Raw genomic sequence first — 19,543 nt, 5'->3', positions numbered from 1 at the left:
TGTTAAAGTAAGAGCTGTTCTATCAACTGTCTCAATTTATACAAGAGCAATTTTAGTACTGTTTATATGTGCCCCCAATATATTTGGCCTTGTTCAGATTTACTGCATTAACAGGTTGAGAGATACATGCAAATTGCTTTATAGAATTAGGCATAGCCAACCTCTCAACTGTCCCCAATTTTTGGCTCAAAATGTTGCTCTTCCCCCTAATAATCCCTCCGCAAAATAGCAATTTTGGAAGAAAACATGGAGGGTTTACAATTAAGAAATAACTGTAATAATCAAAGTTATAGATTACTTGAAATGCATGTAGATTCTTTTATTTTGTCAGCTGCTCAAGGTAGCAGTACTAATATTAAAGTGTCCCTTCTTTGACAGGTAGCAGCTGTATTGTGTGTCTATTTTATATTTTTGCATCACATTTTTGGTCCATTTTTCATAAAATTGTGTTTTTGGCAAATTAGTGACAAATCACTAAAGACTGAAGTTAGAAAATGACAGACATTTGAGTTTCAGATTTTATACCCTTCAGAAAATTCATACTAATGCAAGACCTATTCTATTATCTTTCTAAGTTTATTAGAGCAATATTTAAAAATTGTCCTTATTGTTGGGCCTTTGTCCCACTTCTGTGTATGGCTTTGTCCAGATTTCTTGCTCTTGAGGTTGAGAGGTATGACAAATGTGTCAGGGCCATCACAGTCAGCCAGAGAGATTTCAAATTGTGACATGCTTGTTGCACCCCACTCCCGCTTGTAGTGACTCTGGATGTGTCCAAGCAAGGCAAGGAGTAGTTGTATCTACCTTGGATGGGGAGGACACACTGCATAAGTACTACAGTGGCTTTTCATCTGTCCTTGATTTTGCAGAATGGTCTGGTTTCTGTCATATTTTTGTACTGTTGATTTATGCTTATTGCTCAGATTTATGCTTATTACTCAAAGTGCCTGTTGCTCTGTGTTTAAGTAGCAATGCTTTAATGACCATAAGGTAAGCTTGTCTGACATCGTAAGATGCAAGTAAGCTTTAATAAGCATACTGTTAAAGAATTGCCAACATTGAAAGCCTTTCTGTTGTTGCCATGCAGAGAATACTTGACTAGATAATGTATAAGCCTTGGGTATTAAAGGACAGGATTCCATTATTTTAAAAAGCTCATTACACTTGTTGGAGACTTCCAGTCATCTCTACAGACTTTACCCGTAAACTAAACAGAATGCCAATCATGTGTGGTCCATAACCTGTACAGTAATCCTTTAAGCAATGTATCTTGAGCTTGTTTCTTGTTTGCTTTTCATTTTTTACTTTTATCATGTTTTCCCCATGAAACAAGTTGTCAGGCAGCAGGTCTTTTTTGGATAAGAAACATTTTTACAAGTGGGGGCGTCACATAGATTTCTACTTTCAGCATGTTACTTGGTACTTTAATAAAGCTGAATATATTATAATTAGAACTACAGTGCAAGGAGAAGTGGTTTGAGTTGAGTGCTTCTGGTTTTTCTTATACTTGATTTTGACTGGCATTCCAGTAATGTATTTAAAAAGTAATTTATTTTTTCATGCCTCACAACCTTTTGTTTCCATCTAGATATTAAGCTGTCATGCAGCCAATGCATTGAAATATTTTTATTCTTCTACACTTATTTTTGTCTTGATTGGACTTTCATAATGATGGTTTGCCACCCAGGGCAGCGTATTTAATTAAAGTTAGTTTTTTGTGGTTTTGTGCATAGCTCCTCCCCTTTATGGTTGACCACACCCCTTCCCTTTGACCCCACCCATTCAGCGTCTCCTGCAGCCCCCCTGTGATTTGAAGTCACCAGCCACCACTGCTAACATAGTTAGCATCCTCAAGATATAATCACTTTCCTCCATGAAAATTAGGCCCCCACCCTTGTCGGGTCGCATCACACGTATATTAAACAGTTTCAATTTGGCAAGATCTTGTATTTGAGAGGGATGTAGGTTGAATTCATGTTTGTAACTTGTTCTAACCAAAACATCCCTAAAGTCCATTTCACATAGTTTCTCGAAGATCGCTAAAGTTGCATGCGATGGGGGGGGGGTAAACAAGCTATAGAAATTCTATGTTCACTTCTAGTCCAACAATTATTACCCAACAAAAGGTACAAATTTAGTTTACTTAAATATACTTTCAAGGCAATAAGAGTCCTGGAAATATATGCTCTTTTTTATGGGTACAAATGAAAGCCCATGGGATAACACCTCTGTTAATTCTGATTTCACATGTTTTGTGGTAAAGTTATAGATTTTAAAGTCACCTTTGTTGGTATAAATGGTGACCCCCTCCACTACCATCTGTACTATTGGTCGTGTCTACAGGAAAAATTATCTCCTCCTCCGAGTTTGTTTCCTCAGTCGTTGAGTCTTCCCTCGATCAATGGACTTTGAGGTTAGAGGAGCATGAGCTTTTGTGGCAATTAAGGCTCAATGCACACTCATATCCTGGACTAAATGATTATTGCTCCTTGAAATGTATCTTAAAATTTAAGTCACTTTTAAGATAAATATGGAACAGGAACACCAAAATTTAAGGTGTTTATTCCTGTTTATATGTTTTATATATATATAAAAATCAAAGCCACAAATAAACTAAAAACAGCCAGGAAAGAAAGACGAGATCCACAAAATCCTGTTATTTAGCGCTTTCGTTTTTTAATAAAAAACTTCTTCAGAATACACATACATAGTGAACTAAACCCTTTTTATACAAATACACGCCTTCATAGTTAATGACATCATAATTAAATTACTTAAATTGAATTCAATTACTACAGCCCCATTAAGATATCTAAAACATTAAATACATTGTTTTAAACCATATTGCAATAAAAAAACCTTAGAAAATACACTATGTTTTGTTCAGATCATAAAAATCCTTAATTTATTATACTTTTATTCAAAAATAACCTTCAGATTTTAATCTAAGAGTGGACCCATTGTGCACCCATTTTTGCTAATTTAGTTCTAGCATTCTGGGAGAAGGAATATGTATTCACCAGTAAATATGCACAACTTTGGCAATATTATGGGCGATATTTGGACGACATCGTCATCCTATGGAATGGTAGTGAGGATATGTTAAATGAATTCCTTGAGTTTATTGGTGTTAGTACAGGATTTTTGGAATTTTCCCATACCATTTCGGATGAGAAAATTAATTATTTAGACATCACCATAAGTAAAAATAGAATGGAAAGTTGTTTTGAAACAACAATTTTTAGGAATCCCACTTATTCCAATACACTTTTACATTTTTCCAGTTTTCACCCTATCTATCAGAAGAAGTCACCTAATAAAAGGTCAAGGGGTCAGACTAGCAAGAATGGTTTCAGACTTCTATGAGTTTTTAGGTCATATAGAAATTCTTAAAGGTATGTTGGTTAGTAGAGGCTATCCCTTAGAATTTGTGGAAAATACATTAAAAGAGGTGGTATCTAAAAGGGAACAAGGTATATTTTTTCCATTATTAGGTAAGGGTCCTAATATTTTAGTTGAAGGTATGAAAAGTTCTTATAGCCAGAATAATAAGTCTTTTCATAGTGTTGGTATTTTTAGATATAACTAGCAGTTTAAAAGTATAAGCAACATTGTTCAACGTAACTGGAATGTATTCAATATTAATAAAGAATTTTTGGATATTGTGGGGAAAAAAAACCTAATATTGTTTACAAGAAGGACATTACTATAAAAAAACATGGTAGAGAGGGTACAAGAGATTCACTCTGGGCCCAAGGGAATGTTTAAATGTGGTTTTTGTCTGCAATGTAAACATATTCAAGAAGGCACAGAGTTGTTTATTCCAAATTATGGCAAATATATATACAAGAAAAAATTTACCTGTAACAGCAAGGCTGTTGTTTATATAGGGACATGCACGCAATGTCCTTGTTTTTATATCGGGAAGACTATTAATGCTCTTAGGAGCAAAATGTATCAACATTCCTATGATATTAAAAAACAAGATTTAAAAAATATTCTGGCAGTGCACATTATTAATAATGAGGGACATGATTTTAGATTTTCAGTATTAGAACAAGTTACAGTTGGAGATAGAGGTGGTCCCCTTAATGATTTTTTGGAAAATAGGGAACTAAGGTGGCAGTTAAAAACTAATGCAACATCATTTCCAGGTTTAAACACGAATACATCTATTAGTTCCACTCTTAGATTAAAATCTGAAGGTTATTTTTGAATAAAAGTATAATAAATTAAGGATTTTTATGATCTGAACAAAACATAGTGTATTTTCTAAGGTTTTTTATTGTAATATGGTTTAAAACAATGTATTTAATGTTTTAGATATCTTAATGGGGCTGTAGTAATTGAATTCAATTTAAGTAATTTAATTATGATGTCATTAACTATGAAGGCGTGTATTTGTATAAAAAGGGTTTAGTTCACTATGTATGTGTATTCTGAAGAAGTTTTTATTAAAAAACGAAAGTGCTAAATAACAGGATTTTGTGGATCTCGTCTTTCTTTCCTGGCTGTTTATATATATATATATATATATATATATATATATATATATATATATATATATATATATATATATATATATATATATATATATATATATATATATATATATATATATATATATATATATATATATATATATATAATTTTTTTTTTTACATCATATAAGAATAATAGGTTTGTGAATGAATCTTGAATTTTTTGATCATATGACTTGATAATCACATGATTTTTTAGGGTGGGTTTGTGATGTCATGAATCAGGAAATGCATTTAAATGTTCCTTTGAATGCCTTTTATTTGTCTGAAGAAGTTCATTTTATTTATGTGAACGAAAGCACTCTCTTTAAAAGGTTTTTAAACTATAACTTGGATTATTGGATTATTTTCAGCTTCGAGGTGCCTGGATTCCTGTTTTGGATAATTTGCTTCTGTCTTATGTGACCACTCATTGAAATGTGCTTAAGATTCAGCTAATACTGGAACTGATATGTGAAGGTTTGCAGTGTTAAATTCTCCAATGTTACCGAAGGATGTTAAAGCTGAAATTTTGATTTCTTCTTTTATAGGGAGGTTGTTTTTGGATCTTCTGATGCTGGGGTCTTTAAAAAGTGTGATCAGAGAGGGAAATTGATTCAAGGGGCAACATATTTTTCAACCTTCCTTCTCCATGTTTTCTTGCTTACCTTAGCATATTTTTTATAAAAAGCAAAATAAACAGACCCTGCAAATATGTGGCAAGCAGATATTCAAAAATTGTAAAAAAGGATGCTCCAAAAAGTAGGGTGGAGCCTCCCAGAAACCAGGGCAGTCCAACAAGTCTGATTGTCTACATATAACCCCTGCCAACATTGGCAGTAATCCATATTTTTTCCCCTATTTCTGGATCTGCGTTTCTCTTCAGTATCTGTTGACTGTAGGCGAACCTCTCACTCTGTCTTTCTCTCTCTCTCCCATAGGGAAGAAATGTTATTCTAGAATGTTTCTGCTATCAAAGAAAGAAATGTTATGGAGCCCAGTTCTGGATCTTTCCATTCTCTATCAGTTTGTGGAAGTTCCAGTTTTCAAAAGGCTATCCCTTCACAAACTGTTACCTCTTCTTTTGTCTTTCATTTTTTTTGTTTTGGTAACCGTAAATTTTAAAAAATGTTTATCTTCACAGTCCTATAGACACATTTTCAAACAAGTTTTAAAGGTTTTAAGGTTTTCTGTATATGGCTTACACTTTCGGTTCTCTGCATCATTCTTTTGGTTATCATGTATCCCAAGGATATTCGCAAAGTGTCTTACTCTAGTGGTAGCCTGTTGCAGATACAAGGGATTCACTTATTTTTTTTTTCCTTATTTAGACAACTTGCTTATCTTTGCATAGCATGTTTCAAAGTGCCAAGATTCTTTCACTTGGGTAAGAGATCTCCTTCTCAGGTTAGGTTCCTACTGCTGCATACTTAATTCTGCCTTAATCATGCAGTATTCATACTGCTACATGCTTAATTCTGCCTTAATCATGCAGTATTCCTGCTACTGCATACCTAATTCTGCTTTAATCATGCAGTGTTCCTGCTATTGCATACCTAATTCTGTCTTAGTTATTCAGTGTTCCTGCTATTACATACTTAAACATTCTTAGGCCACACTGTACTACTTTGACTATGATAATCTCCCCTGTATGTCTATGTTGCCAAGTTTTGGAAATTCTAGCCATTTTTCTTTGAATTTAGAGTGAAATTCAGGTCAGAATGGTCTTCTGAAGTTTAGAAAAATTGCAAGATCAGCGAGGGGATTGTATACAAATGTGTATCAGTCCGTTTTGGAATAAAGATTTAACCAAGTGTAACACGGTCGAAAACTTTGACTGGTGCCAAATTACTAGCAATTTGTTAATGCACTGTTAATGCAAAATAATGTTGACTCAGTGGTTATTTATTAGATAGTTACTATATGCACTATTAAATCATGGCCACACCAAACTGAAATGTGTATTGCACAAAGCTTGTGAGTTTTTTTTCAAGATATTGTAATAAATTAACATTTCAGTGTCTGTGTGCGCGCACTGGACCCATAATACTACTTGCTAAACATAACACACTTCATTTACATCTGGAAGTCATTTGAAAGATTGCCTTACTTGGCTGTAGTATATTGCTCTAAACCATTAAACCAAGCATGCCTTTTCTGCTGTCTCTCCTGCAAGGTTGGTAGCTTTCACTTCCTAGTGTGTAACAGTGACATTTTTTAAAAACAGTTTACTTCACAAATAATAATTGATTTCTCATGTTCTATGCTTGAACATTAGCAGAGCTGAAATACTTAAAAGTCCAATCTGATGTTGTCTTCTTCATTCCTCTTCATGACACAGTCTCAGAGCCAACCTTTGGATCGAGCTCGGCAACCTTCTACAGACTTGGATCCAACTCTCAAGCTCCTCCTTCTTACCCATAATCCACTACATCCACTCAAGTACCTCAGATCTCGTTTGTCGCTTCAGCATACCACACACATATCTCATGCTCTCAAGCTGAGGATAGCTTTATCTCAAACTTTTTCTCGTAATATAGCCTGGGTGCTCTGTAAGTCCTTCCTCTGTTATTTTCTTTTCATAGAGTGTGTGTGTTGTGTGATTTTTTCCTGTTAAAAAAAATAAATAAATATTTTTAGTTATTTTTCTCTCATAGTTAGCTTAAATCTTTAAACCTAAAATTTCAGAACTTAAATCTTAAAACTTAAAGTTTAACTGTAGAACTTACCTATGTTCTTAGCTTAGTCCTGTCACTTCCTTTACTTCTGCTGAGTTGACAGTTGGTGTTTTGGCGGGCTTTTTGGCTATGACTGATAAACCTTCTCCGGAGTTCAAGTGCTGCACTTCTTGTGGTCATAAAGTCCCCATCCAGCATGCCCACAAGGAGTGGGTGTATTGTCTGGGTGCTGATCATCTTAAAGCGGATTGTACTTTTTGTGTTGCTTTCAATCCACAGGCGTTAACTGACCAGAGAAATAAATTGATACTTAGGGGCGTTCTTCCCTCCTTTACTCTGGAAGCTCAGACCCCTTCTTCAGCTGCTTCATCTTCTTCCCCAGCTACCACAAAAGAGGCTAAAATGAGGTCCCTCTCTCTTTCCTCAAGGAACACTCGAGGCAAAACAGCTTTAGAAATTCTCAGATCCGACTTCCTCAGACCCAAAGAACTTGCCTCCCCATTCAGCCCCTTCAGATCCAGGGGACATTATTACCATCTCTCCTCCACCCTCATTGACTCCTATGTCAGATCCAGTTCCTCGGGATCCAAGTCTTCATCGAGGTCTCCTGCTCTCTCTTCCAGGTCAAAACAGTCCTGGCTTCCCTCATTGGCTTCATCCAGGTCCTTCAGAAGCTGGTCTGAGGCAGATATGAACAGGATGATGTTTAGATTTCTCAAGGTCCAGATCCAAAAGGGGTAGTCTCTGCTCTGTTCCATGTTAGATCCGTGAGCTACCCTGGCCATTGCATCAGGACTCCTTCTCTGATCCAAGTCTCAGTTTCAAAGTCACAGGATTTGTTACGACTGTGTGCACCAGGCTCGGTACAGGGTAAGCTTCCTTCTTTGATGCCGAGGATATCCTTGAATCACCCTGTTCAGCCTTTTCAGAGCAGAGTGAGTCTCTGAGCCATGGTGTCGGTGCTGGGTCTGGGGGACTGGGACTGGCTCCATCCTTTTCAGAGTCATCCCCCTTCCCTTAGTCACCTCAGCACTCAACAGTTCAGGTCCAATCCCTCCTGGAGGCTGTGAATCCAGGGTGAGTCCTGCCTGTTTTTTTGTTGGTGGTTTTGGCTTCGGGGGAGATGGAAAGGCCTTCTCCTGGTTCTTCAGCCTTTCAGATAGTGGAGAGGGTTTTCTCCCGAGTTGGAGATCTGATGGCATGTGTTCCCCAATCCACCCCAGTACCCTCGTCAGATCCAGGCCTTGATCTCATTCTTCCTGCCACGAATTCTCCTGGCTTCGAGTGGCCTGCAAAAATTCACTGCTCAGGAGGGATCCCCTTCTTCCGTGACTTCTCCAAAGTACCCAGCTGAGGAAGTTCCTCAGAAGAAGACATGCAAAAGGAGGCACATTGACTCCCCATTGGAGTCTTTAACCAAGGACACTGACTTCGATGAGGGGAATGGATCCCCCTGATTCTCATCTGAAGATGTCACCTTTGGGGGCATATTACAGATCCTGAAGCAGAAAGATGTGTGGTCTGCCCAACCTCCTTCCTCTGAGGAGTCCATTGTCTTGGAGGCATTCAGGATGAGCCCATCTATGTTTGGGTGACCCCCCCCCCAGAGCAGACACCTTGGTGGACTTGGGGCATGGAAGGAACTGGACAACATCGAGCCTATACTAAAATGACCCAATAGGTTTCTGATACCCCCCGCAGACAAACATTGGAGTAGAGGTCCTGTAGTCAATGCCATTGTGGTGGTTGTAGTCACTAAGAAAGAGCTGTCAGAAGAAATTGCTAATGTCCATCTGCCTAACAAGGAGTCTAGAGTGCCGGACAGGATTGAGAAGCGCATGTATGCCTCAGCCACCTTTGCGCTGAGATGGTGGGAACTACCTGGCTCATTTTGCTTGTCTGCAGAAAGATCTGATCAAGGAGCTGTCAGCCTCTCTCTGACTCCATATTTGTGGAGTAATTTTAAGAAAGTTTCTCCCAAGTTGACCACTCTTTTATCCATCGTCAAGTCATTTATGAGGTTAATCTCCCGTACCATGGATGGCACCTCATCAGCAGCTAGTTCAGGACTTTCCCTAAGGGAGGCATAGCTGGATGAGGCTGTGTGATTTTGCAGAGCTCTTTAAGGCATCTTTCATGAATGCTCTTTAAAATGGTTCCTCCCTTTTTGGGCCATCAATTTGAGATAAACTTACCCGCAGTGAAAAGGATGTGAAGACCCTTTCTGCTGTTGGAATCAAAGTTCCTATCCTCCAAGAGGTCCTTCTTGAGGAACCAATGTGGAGATGAGAAAATGTGGTTTCACAAATCCCAAAGGTCTTTAAAGAACCTGAGTGGGGAACCTTCCTCTAGAGGCAGAGGGAGTGTGTTTGATGGTAGATGCAGGCCTACAGACTGAGGGGTCCACAGAACCAGGGCTTTAGGGAATCCCTTCCTGATAAGCCCTACCAGTGCTCCCCAACTGTCCATCTCTGGAGGCAGTCGGGGAACGACTAGCTTTGGACCCCAAAACCTGGACCCAGTTGACCCAAAACCATTGGATGCTAAGTATAATATTCTGTGATTATTCCATTCCCTTTTCTCTTCTTCCCCCAAATTCCAAAAGCCTTCCCGATGTGCCACCCAATCAAAGGAACAGGCGGCACAGGAAATCCAACAACTGTTGCTAAAGAGAGTCATTCAAAAGATCCCAACCAAACAAAGAGGATTGAGAACCTACTCCTGCTTCTTTTTAGTGATGAAAAAGACAAGGGACCTTAGACCCATCCTGGACCTAAGCAAATTGAATGAATACGTAAAGAAGTCGAGGTTCCGAATAGTTGTGGTTCCATCCATTCTGTCACAGTTGCACAAGGACAACTGGATGTGCTCAGTAGATCTCAAGGACACATACTATCACATCAAAATAGACAGGTGGTCCAGAAGATATCTGCGCTTCCGGCTGGGAACTAGTCATTACCAATTATGAGCAAGGGTTCCTATCAGCATCTCGAACGTTGACAATATCGAATGCAATATTGTCGCGAGAATGCCGAAGTGCAGAATATTGAACGGGTAAAGGGAAATCTCCGTAAGGGGAGATTTCCATTTACTAAAATGTAGTGCGGTCTCGGAGTTGGTATATTTAAGTAGCGGGGGGTGCACTGGGGCTTGCCCCCATGCCTACACCCTTTAGTTTTTTTTTGTTTTTTTATATCAGCATTCGAAAATTTAATAGTTCGATATTTTGAGATTCAAACTATTAAATTTTCAAAATGCTGATACAGACCCTAAGAGCACTGCCCTTTGGGCTCACTACAGCCCCTTGGGTGTTCACCAAATGCATGGCAGTGGTAGCAGCTCACGTCAGGCTCAGGGGATTCCAGGTGTTTCCATATTTAGACGATTGGCACCTGACCACTTCCATGAGAAATTGGCTAATCCAAACCAGAGATTACTTAATCCAGTTAAAACACTCTCTGGGCATCACCATAAACATGAACAAATCCAACCTTACTCTGGTACAGAACCTGGAATTCATAAGTATCAGCTCAACACAAGGGATCAAATAGTTTCTCTTCCTTCACACAGAGTAACCACTTTGAGAAATCAGGTACAGGAATTGTTAGCCCAAGAGACCCCCCACAGCTTGATTGATCCTGCTGACATTCTGTTAGTCTCTCTAGCCAGATTTTTCATGTGGGTTCTCCAGTGGACGTTAGCAACACAGTGGTCCATCCTCTCTCAGCCATTGTGCCTTCACGTTAGGGTGACTCCCTTTTGCAGGCATCACATCAGTTGTTGGATACAGTCAGACAAAGGCATTCTATGCTGACCGTTGTTGAACAACCCCCCCCCCCATAGCCACTGTGACCACAGACACTTCACAGTTTGGGTTGGGGGCATTACACTGGGAAGATGGTCCAAGGCACATGGTCCCCTACTGAGACCAGGTTGCATATCAGTGTCCTAGAGATGAGAGCAGTCCTCCTAACATTGCAAGCCTTTCAGGACGTTCTCCGCTTGGGGACTATTGCAGTACACATTAACAACATGTCTGTTGCCTGGTACATCAACAAACAAGGAGGAACCAGTTCTTACCCCTTGTGCAGGGAGGCCATGAGGGTGTGGGAATGAGTGATACCTTCAGACTGCCTTCTAGTTGCAATGCATATACCAGGGAAAACCAATGATCTGGTGGACAGATTCAGCAGACCCCTCCTGGTTCCGCACGAGAGTCCTTCAATCAGTCAGTGGCAAATGTGATCTTCAGCCGTTCGGGTCAACTTTGCTGCGACCTATGTGCCTCTCCCCTCAGTAACAAATGCGGCAAGTTGTTCACTCTGATCCCTCCTGGAGGGGAGCCCCTGAGGGATGCACTAGTTCAAGATTGGCCCCCAGGTCCTCCTGTATGGTTACCCTCCTCTTCCACTCATTCCAAAGTTTCTTCAGAAGACAAACAGGTTGAAGAGCTCAATCATCCTCATTGCCCCATTCTGGCCTCGTCAGGTGTAGTTCCCCTTCCTATGGTCTCATCTGAAATATCCTCCTTGGATTCTGGAGTCATGTCAGGACCTCCTTTCTCATCCATCAGGGATGCAACTTCCAAACCATCGAGCCCTCAAATTGACAGCTTGGTTTCTCCACTTCCAACCCTAGTGAGACAGTCCAGGCTTAAGTCCCTGGTCAGTAAAATTCTTCTAGCCTCGCAAAAGGCTTCCACTAAAAAAGTCTACTCCAGTAAGGGGAAGAGATTTGTTGTTTGGGCCATGAACAGGAACATTGATCCTTTTTCAGCACCAGTTTCAGACGTTTTGTTACTTCTTAGCACCCTTTTCGATGAAGGTGCTAGCTTCTCGACTATCAAACTACAATTAGCTACTATTTCCAGCTTTCAATACTATAAGTCAATCCCATTCTCTATTCACTTTTAGACTATGCAAATCTTTCATGAAAGGTACTTTCTTATTAAGGCTTCCAATTAAGGACCCATCTCCCCCTTGGGACCTCACTCTTGTGTCGCAGGCTTTGACCCAGGGACCCTTCGAACCAGCAACAAGTTGCAACATGAAGTTTCTGTCAAGGAAGACAGTCGTCCTGGTGGCTATAACTTCCACTAAGAGAATTTCTGAACTATAAGCCGTATCCTCCAAACCTTACATACATTTTCATAAAGACAGAGTATCCTTGCGCACAAATCCATCCTTTATATATCCAAAGTAGCTACTGATAACATTATTAATCCACCCAATTACCAGCGTTCTTTCCCAATTTCTCTAATAAAGGGGAGTATGTTCTCCATTTTCTAGACATTCATAGACAACTCCATTTTTACCTGCACAGGACCAGACAACACAGGAAGTCTAATCAGCTTTTTGTAGCTTTCTCATCTAATAGACTTGGACAAGCAGTATCTCATATTATCTTGGTGAAATTGATATTTGACTGCATCTCACACATTTACTCATCCAAGGGATTGGAATTACCTAGACCTCCCAGGGCACATTCCATGAGAGCTATGGCTACTTCTACAGCCTAATATTCTAGAATTTCCATTGATGACATTTGCGCAGCAGTGACATGGTCTAACAGTCATACCTTTGTATCGCCCTACAAGTTGGATATCATATCCAGGAGCAGTGCCTCCTTTGGTTCGATGGTGTATGGCATATTCTTCCTTGAGGGCTGCCCAGGATCTATGTATCTGGGAACTCTGACCCTGTCATGAAGAGGAATGAAGGAGACAACATCAGATTAAAAAGTTATGTCTTACCATAACTTGGCATCTGTGTTGTCTTCCTTCATTTCTCCTCACTTTCCCATCCAGCCATCCCCCTGCCTTTTTCTTCTAGAGTAACTCGGATTGTGAAGAACTCTTATGTCCCATGTCTGAGCCTCTTCTGCCGTTCCTTTGCTGTGTGGTTGTTAGATGCATGGAATCAGCAAATTTGATATGAGGTACTTGGGTGGATGTAGTGAATTATGGGTAAGAGGGAGGAGCTTGAGAATCGTTTCCATGTATGAAGAATGTGGCCTAGTCTGATCCAAAGGTCTGATCCAAGACCCTGTCGTGAGGAGGAATGAAGGAAGACAACACAGATGCCAACTTACGGTAAGACATAACCTTTTATTTCACTAACATTAGTGTTGAATGCTAGTCAAACAGTGGTGGCAACAACAATGCACAGTATTTGTTTTTTGTGCAGTTATTAGAAAAACACAGTAGAATTTAAATAGCCCCCAATTACTTGTCTGTTGATTCAAATATTAAGAACAGTGTACACCTTGGATAAAATCTTAGATACCTGTACCCCCATTTTCCACTGTGTACTGATGCATGGGTAAAACTGTACCCCTCACACTCCGCTGCATAGTAATGCCATGGGTACAGCTGTACCCCTACACCCTAGTTCACAGAAGAACAAGGATATCTGCGTACTGTTCTCTTATACCAGGTGCACTCTGATGCATGACTTTGACAGTGTTTTGTAGACTGTACATTCACAAAGTAATTATAATATCCAATTAAATATTCCATACTGTGCTCAAACTTTAGTTCTTATGAGATGTATAACATTTGATAAATAGATTTCTGATAATCCTGACTTCTTTGGCAATAGAGTATGTGTTCCTCGGATTTCAAGAAATGTACATAATATGAGTGTATGATTTTTGATGTAGCAAGAATGGATAGTGAGATCTCAGCTGAGTTATGTAACAAATTCTGGAGATTCATTATATGATAGGAGATTTTGGGATCTCAGATAATGTGCAGCAGGTGATACTTTTATCTCAGGTGATATTCAACATGTTATCCCAAAAACTCACCCTACTCATAGTGGGATCCCTGGTGATGCTGAAGTGCTAGCTGATATAGGTGAGTTAGAGATCTTAAGTGATATTTTAACAGGTAATACTGAGACAGCAGCAGGCATATTACTCACCCTGTAGCACTTTATTCAGCATTAGAAGGAGATGAACTTTAGACTGCATTGGATCTGGTTTTGCTTCTGCTGTCTTGGAATGAGGTGTCTGTGAAGTGAAGCAATTTTGCGTCATAGGATATCAGGATTTCAGATTCAGTGATATTTCAGAACTAGGACAAAGGCTGCTGTGGTATGACATGCAGTTTTAAGATCTTAGATTGTAAATCTCTTTAAAATAATATGGTTTATGCACCTAATTTATAATCTAATTGATCACTTGGCTAATTTATTATTATTTTTTTGGTCTGATGTACTCTTGAACAGAAAAAAAAGATTAGAGTGAGATGGTGCTCAAAGACAAAAAAATTAACTGATCTTGTATCTCCCCACAGTTTGCTATTTAATCCTTCTAACTACAGATTTGGAAACCTTCATAAAAAAGGCATTTCCTTTTTCCCGAGGGTCTCTGAACTCCAAGCATTCCATCTTTTTGCATTAAATCCTTTTAATCTTTTTTTTGTTTTTTTCAGTGGTCATGCAGTCCTTTTACATACAAGGTTGTCATTGCAAATAGTTTTGTGGTCATATTGCCTCAAGTTTGAGGATAAAGCAATAAGAATTTGATTGTAAAACTAAGATCCCAGAACTTATCATTTTGTGCAGATGAAACAGCTGACCTTAAAAATCTCACGTAGTCAGAGGCAAATACTGTGCTAGTTGTCCTTGCGGACCATTTTAAGCTGAGGCAGTGTCCCTTTCATGAGACTGAAACCTTGTAAACACCTTAACCATTACACCAGCCTCCCATCCTCAGATTTTATCACCTCAGATGGGACTCAAACCCACAATCTCTGGCTTAGGAGCCCAATGTCTTATCCATTAGACCATTGGAACAGCATGTGTTTGTTAAATATGAGATTTGTGGCTAGATTGCAGTTAATGTATGACCATGAAACCAAATGACTGGTTAACTGAACAAGGTACAACATCTAGTGACCTTGTTATTCTGGGATTAGGAGTAAGAAAATGGATGAGACTGTGATCTTGAGATCTTGACACTACAGATGAGAGGGAGATAAATAACTTTTGGCCCAGATAAACACTGTGTTCTCTTTACTTCTGCATTTCAGATCGTAACATCATGAAACTTAGTGGGAAAGTGCTCTTCACTTATGACTTGGCACGGCGTTATGGATTTCAAGATGTAGATGGTAAGTGATTCCCAGTGGCATGTTTGTCATGTCATTATGGATTCCAAGATGACGTTAAGTTTGTCAATATTGTAGTGACTTGTCACAGTTTTATGGAGTTTCAAGATGTAGGCGGTAAGTGATTCAGAAGTGCAGCTGCAGATGGACGTTGCAGGTATACTCCAGTGCTCACTGAGGAAATGGGGCATATGTAATAACTGTCCTGGTTGTAGTGGTAGATAACTGAGAGAAGGCTTTGTTAATGTACTCCCCTTTTAACTTACATGTGTGCTTCCCTTAGCATCAATGTTAAGAGCTAGAACAATGTAGCAGAGTCTGCAATGAGTAATATTCTGTCATTACAGGATGAATGTTTGGTATTTAATTACCGTGTTATATTATAAAACATTTTGTTAATTTGTATTCTTTTATTATAGGGATAAATACAAAATTACTTTCTGAGATTATAAGAAATATGTCTAGTATAACTTTTTTACCTCTGCTGCTGTTTACCATTAGGCCATTACTGGGGCTGCCATCACCCATTATCTCCCCTTTGGGGACAGGAGGTCACCCACATGGTCCTCATCCAGGAAACTGACAGAAGAATTTTCTTCTTGCACCATATTATCATCCTTGCATGTGTCACTACCTACTCATGTCCAAAAGTGGAAATGCACTGAGCTGTCACAAGGGAGGTTACAACTTCTTTGAGTAACATAACCCTTGGAGGCCCTGTCTTTCTTGCAGTAAGTGCCACCATGTGATCTCCTACCTCCAGAGATTTAGCATGAGGTATGCACCCTGAGCAATTGCAGTGCTTTTCTCCCTCATGAGGGAGCCAGTCAGGCAATGCCTCATCAGTTCACTCTTCCCGACAACTGCTTCTGTGTCTGGACTGCTAACTGAACCCATATCATTTGGAACATAGATGGGAATCTTACAGAACTGGCAATAGCATTTTAACATTACAGAGCTTTGCACGGAGTAATGTGCTTGTATTATGTAGATGAGTACTTTAATATTATTATATTTGAAGAAGAACTGCACCCAAAAATGTAAAAAAATATATTTTTCAGTATATCTTGAATTTTTCTGCATTACTAATGTCTCTGTATCAGAGTAAGTAAAATAGCCTGAAAGGAGGGCTACTATGGGTAGCATGGTTTTGTTTTACAGTTAATGCTTTTACCTCCCTTCTGTCATTTTAGAAGGACAGAGAGAAATCCTTATGATGAGAGAATTTGCTTACAACATCACTATGACTGTCTACTTTTGACTGTCAGCATCAAGCCACAGTTTTAATTACTTTGCTTCCTTTGATTTTCATTAGTGGCCATACCTAGTACTACATTTTAAGGAATGTTTGAATAATAGGCTTGAAAATGTAGCTGAGTTTATTGATTTATTTATTTATTTTAATTTAACATTTGTTGACCGGGAAAGTCCAACTAGGTTCCACAGAGCCTGTTTTCAGCGGAGGCCCGGGGAGAGATGCTCTAGACACATGTCTTTAGAATGTGGGAGGAAACCGGAGTACCTGGAGGAAACCCACACGGACGCAGGGAGAACATGCAAACTCTGCACAGAAGGCACCCCAGCTGAGAATCAAACCCGAGAACCTCTTGCTGTGAGGCGACAACATTAACTGCTGCACCACTGCACCGCCCAATTGTTCATCTGATGTTGTTAATCTTCTTTCCGTTCATCACTGATGGGTTCAGTTCTGAGTCCTCGGAACTGAGTCGGCATTTTTACCAAGCTCGTGCCAGCCAAAAAAACTCTCGAGCTAAGTCTCTACCCAGAATGCCCTTCTCCCTGTTACCTTAGATTTCGTTTGCCTCGTAGCCATAAAGCTGCGTTTCAGCCGAGCTCTCAGCTAAGTGAAACTTTTTTGATATTTGTGTGAAAAATTTTGGATATCTTCAAATGTTAAGTGATTAGTATTTCTAGTGTTTTTTCTCTGTCTGGCCTTGGTTTTTCTTCTCTACCCATAGTTACCGTCAGTGCACTTTCAAGTACCATTGTTGGTACGGCTTTTCCTCCCTTACCCTTGTGATATTTCTTCAATACCATAGTTGGTATTGTTTAACCTATTAGCTGACTTTTATTCAGGTGTTTCCCTTCTTTTCTCTGTCATACCAGTGTAGTGTTATATTTGTGACTTTTTTGAACGGAGTTGACTTTGATTATAGTTGGATTATACAGTTGGCCTGTGGTGGTTTTTTTCTATCAAGATTTCAGATAAGAAGGGTACTTCAGGTTTTATGCATTGTACTTCATGTAAGGACAAGCTACCTAACAGTGATTCTCTTGATGACTGTGTATACTGTTTGGGAGTGTCCCACCTTTTGGTGCAGCCTCCATGTGACATTTGTCAGAGTTTCAAAAATAAACTCATTCTGAAAGTGTTACTCAAGTCTCCCTTCTCAGAGACCATTTCTGCGATGGAGGTCTCAACCCCTCCTTCTAAGGACAAAAAGAGATCCCACTCTGTTCCAGTGGGTGATCAGAGCAAGCCTGGAAATCAAAGATTCTAAAGTTATCTTAGGAGTATAAATCTACCTCTTCGGCTCCGACCATCTCAAAATCTTTGATACCAGTGCCCATTTTGGCACCAGTCTTGCCCCCAGCACCGATCATAGACCTTACTACACCTATTTTGACTTCGGCACCTGTGGCCACTTCGGCTCAGGGCACACCTTTGACTACACTATTAGTTTCCATTTTGGAACTGACCATTTGGTGAGTGCCACTTCTGCACCGAGTGTTGTACCGACCTCACTGGATTTGACCCCTTTACTTCTGGTCTTGAAACTAGAGACTTCGGTACTGGCAGACCTTGCACCACGGACCCGATACTCCCCCTCTGTAGATCCATTTCTGGGCCAAGCGTATAGCCCCTTCATTGAACATCCTGACTCCCCATCCATAGTATCCACTAGATCCACCAGCAGTCTTTCTGAACACGATGTGTTGTATCTTGTAGACCAGCTGTTGTTAGCCAAGGGGATTTCCTCACTTTCTAAGACCCATCCACCTGCAGGACTTGGGTTGCCTTATCCACCGACTCCATCTTACACTCCTCCTTCGACCATCTTTGTTCTGAAGCCTTCTTAGAACCCATCACCTCAGCGTCTACGGTACATCTCACTCCAGCTCCGAGTTTGTCCCTTTGGTCTTCAGTTCCCACTGAACCGGTCCTTCCTCAATCTGGGGATTGGGGGATGAGCGCATCGGCCCGGGGAATGGAGGCACCTGTCTCCTTGGTTCCCTCTTCTGTGCCGATAGCCACGTCCACTCCGATCCTCCTTGAGGCTCCATCCTTGGGGGGCAGGTTTGTCGGAGCAGGGTGTGATCCCGGTCCAGAGGTTGTCTTTCTCCGTTCTGGGCTTCCATCCCTCTCCGGGCGGGGCCTGCCTTCTGCGCAATGGAGAGGGCTCTTGTTTCTGGCAGCACTCCTTTGATGTCGGAACCCGTTTTCACCCCTGAGCTACAGACCACCCCCCAGGACACCCCTGTTCAGGGTACTCGCTCTTCCGAGTCCTCCTCAGAGACCCCCACTGAGGAGCCCCCTCGAAAGAAGACATGCAAGAGGAAGCACATGGACTCACCCGAGGAGTCCTTAATGGAACACACAGATTACAATGATAGTGAAAGGGTCCCCACGGTCACCTCCTGATGATGTCTCCTTTGGAGACATCCTGGAAATGTTAAAGCAGAGAGGTGACTGGAAGCCCTCCAATCCTTTGCCTGAGGAGTCAGTGTTCCTGCAGGCTTTTCGCGCATGGCCTTCTACCTCTTTGATGACCCCGCCTGCTGATGCGCTCGTCGTGCAGCACGCTTGGAAGAACTCTGATTCCATTGAGGCAATCCCTCGGAGACCAGACAAAATTATTTCCCCTCCCGAGGAGAACCCGCATTGGTCCAAAAGGTTACCAGTTGATGCTATGGTGGTGGCGGCGGCCTCGAAAAAGGACATGGCTGAGGAAAGTCCCACTGTCTACCCACATAACAGGGAGTCCCGGGGGGTGGACAGACTTGGGAAGCATGTTTTTACATCAGGAACCTTTGCCATATGGTCCCTGAATTATTTGGCACATTTTATGAGGCTCCAGAGGGACTTAATCTCTGGGACGCTCGTAGGACAGTTGTCTGACGAGGTCATGGACAAAGTGGCCTCTCAGCTTGCAACCCTGGAGTCAATATCCAGCTTGTCCATGAGGTTGCTGTCACATCCATCTGAAGGG

At 40.6% G+C, this 19,543-nt stretch overlaps 1 protein-coding gene across 1 annotated transcript in view; it reads left to right on the top strand.

The window, feature by feature from the left end:
* The window catches only part of DHRS1 (dehydrogenase/reductase 1), a gene marked incomplete in the record, with an annotated part of 470,204 nt that overhangs the window by 366,922 nt on the left and 83,739 nt on the right, over positions 1-19,543 (top strand). Inside the window, 1 exon segment of the mRNA XM_044058429.1 lies at positions 15,234-15,314. Coding sequence (XP_043914364.1) covers positions 15,234-15,314 — 81 coding nt within the window.

Source organism: Protopterus annectens, chromosome 16.part0, assembly GCF_019279795.1.
Source record: "Protopterus annectens isolate FY-2018-M chromosome 16.part0, PAN1.0, whole genome shotgun sequence".
NCBI lineage: Eukaryota > Metazoa > Chordata > Ceratodontiformes > Protopteridae > Protopterus > Protopterus annectens.
This window is presented reverse-complemented; position numbering and strand designations above follow the sequence as displayed.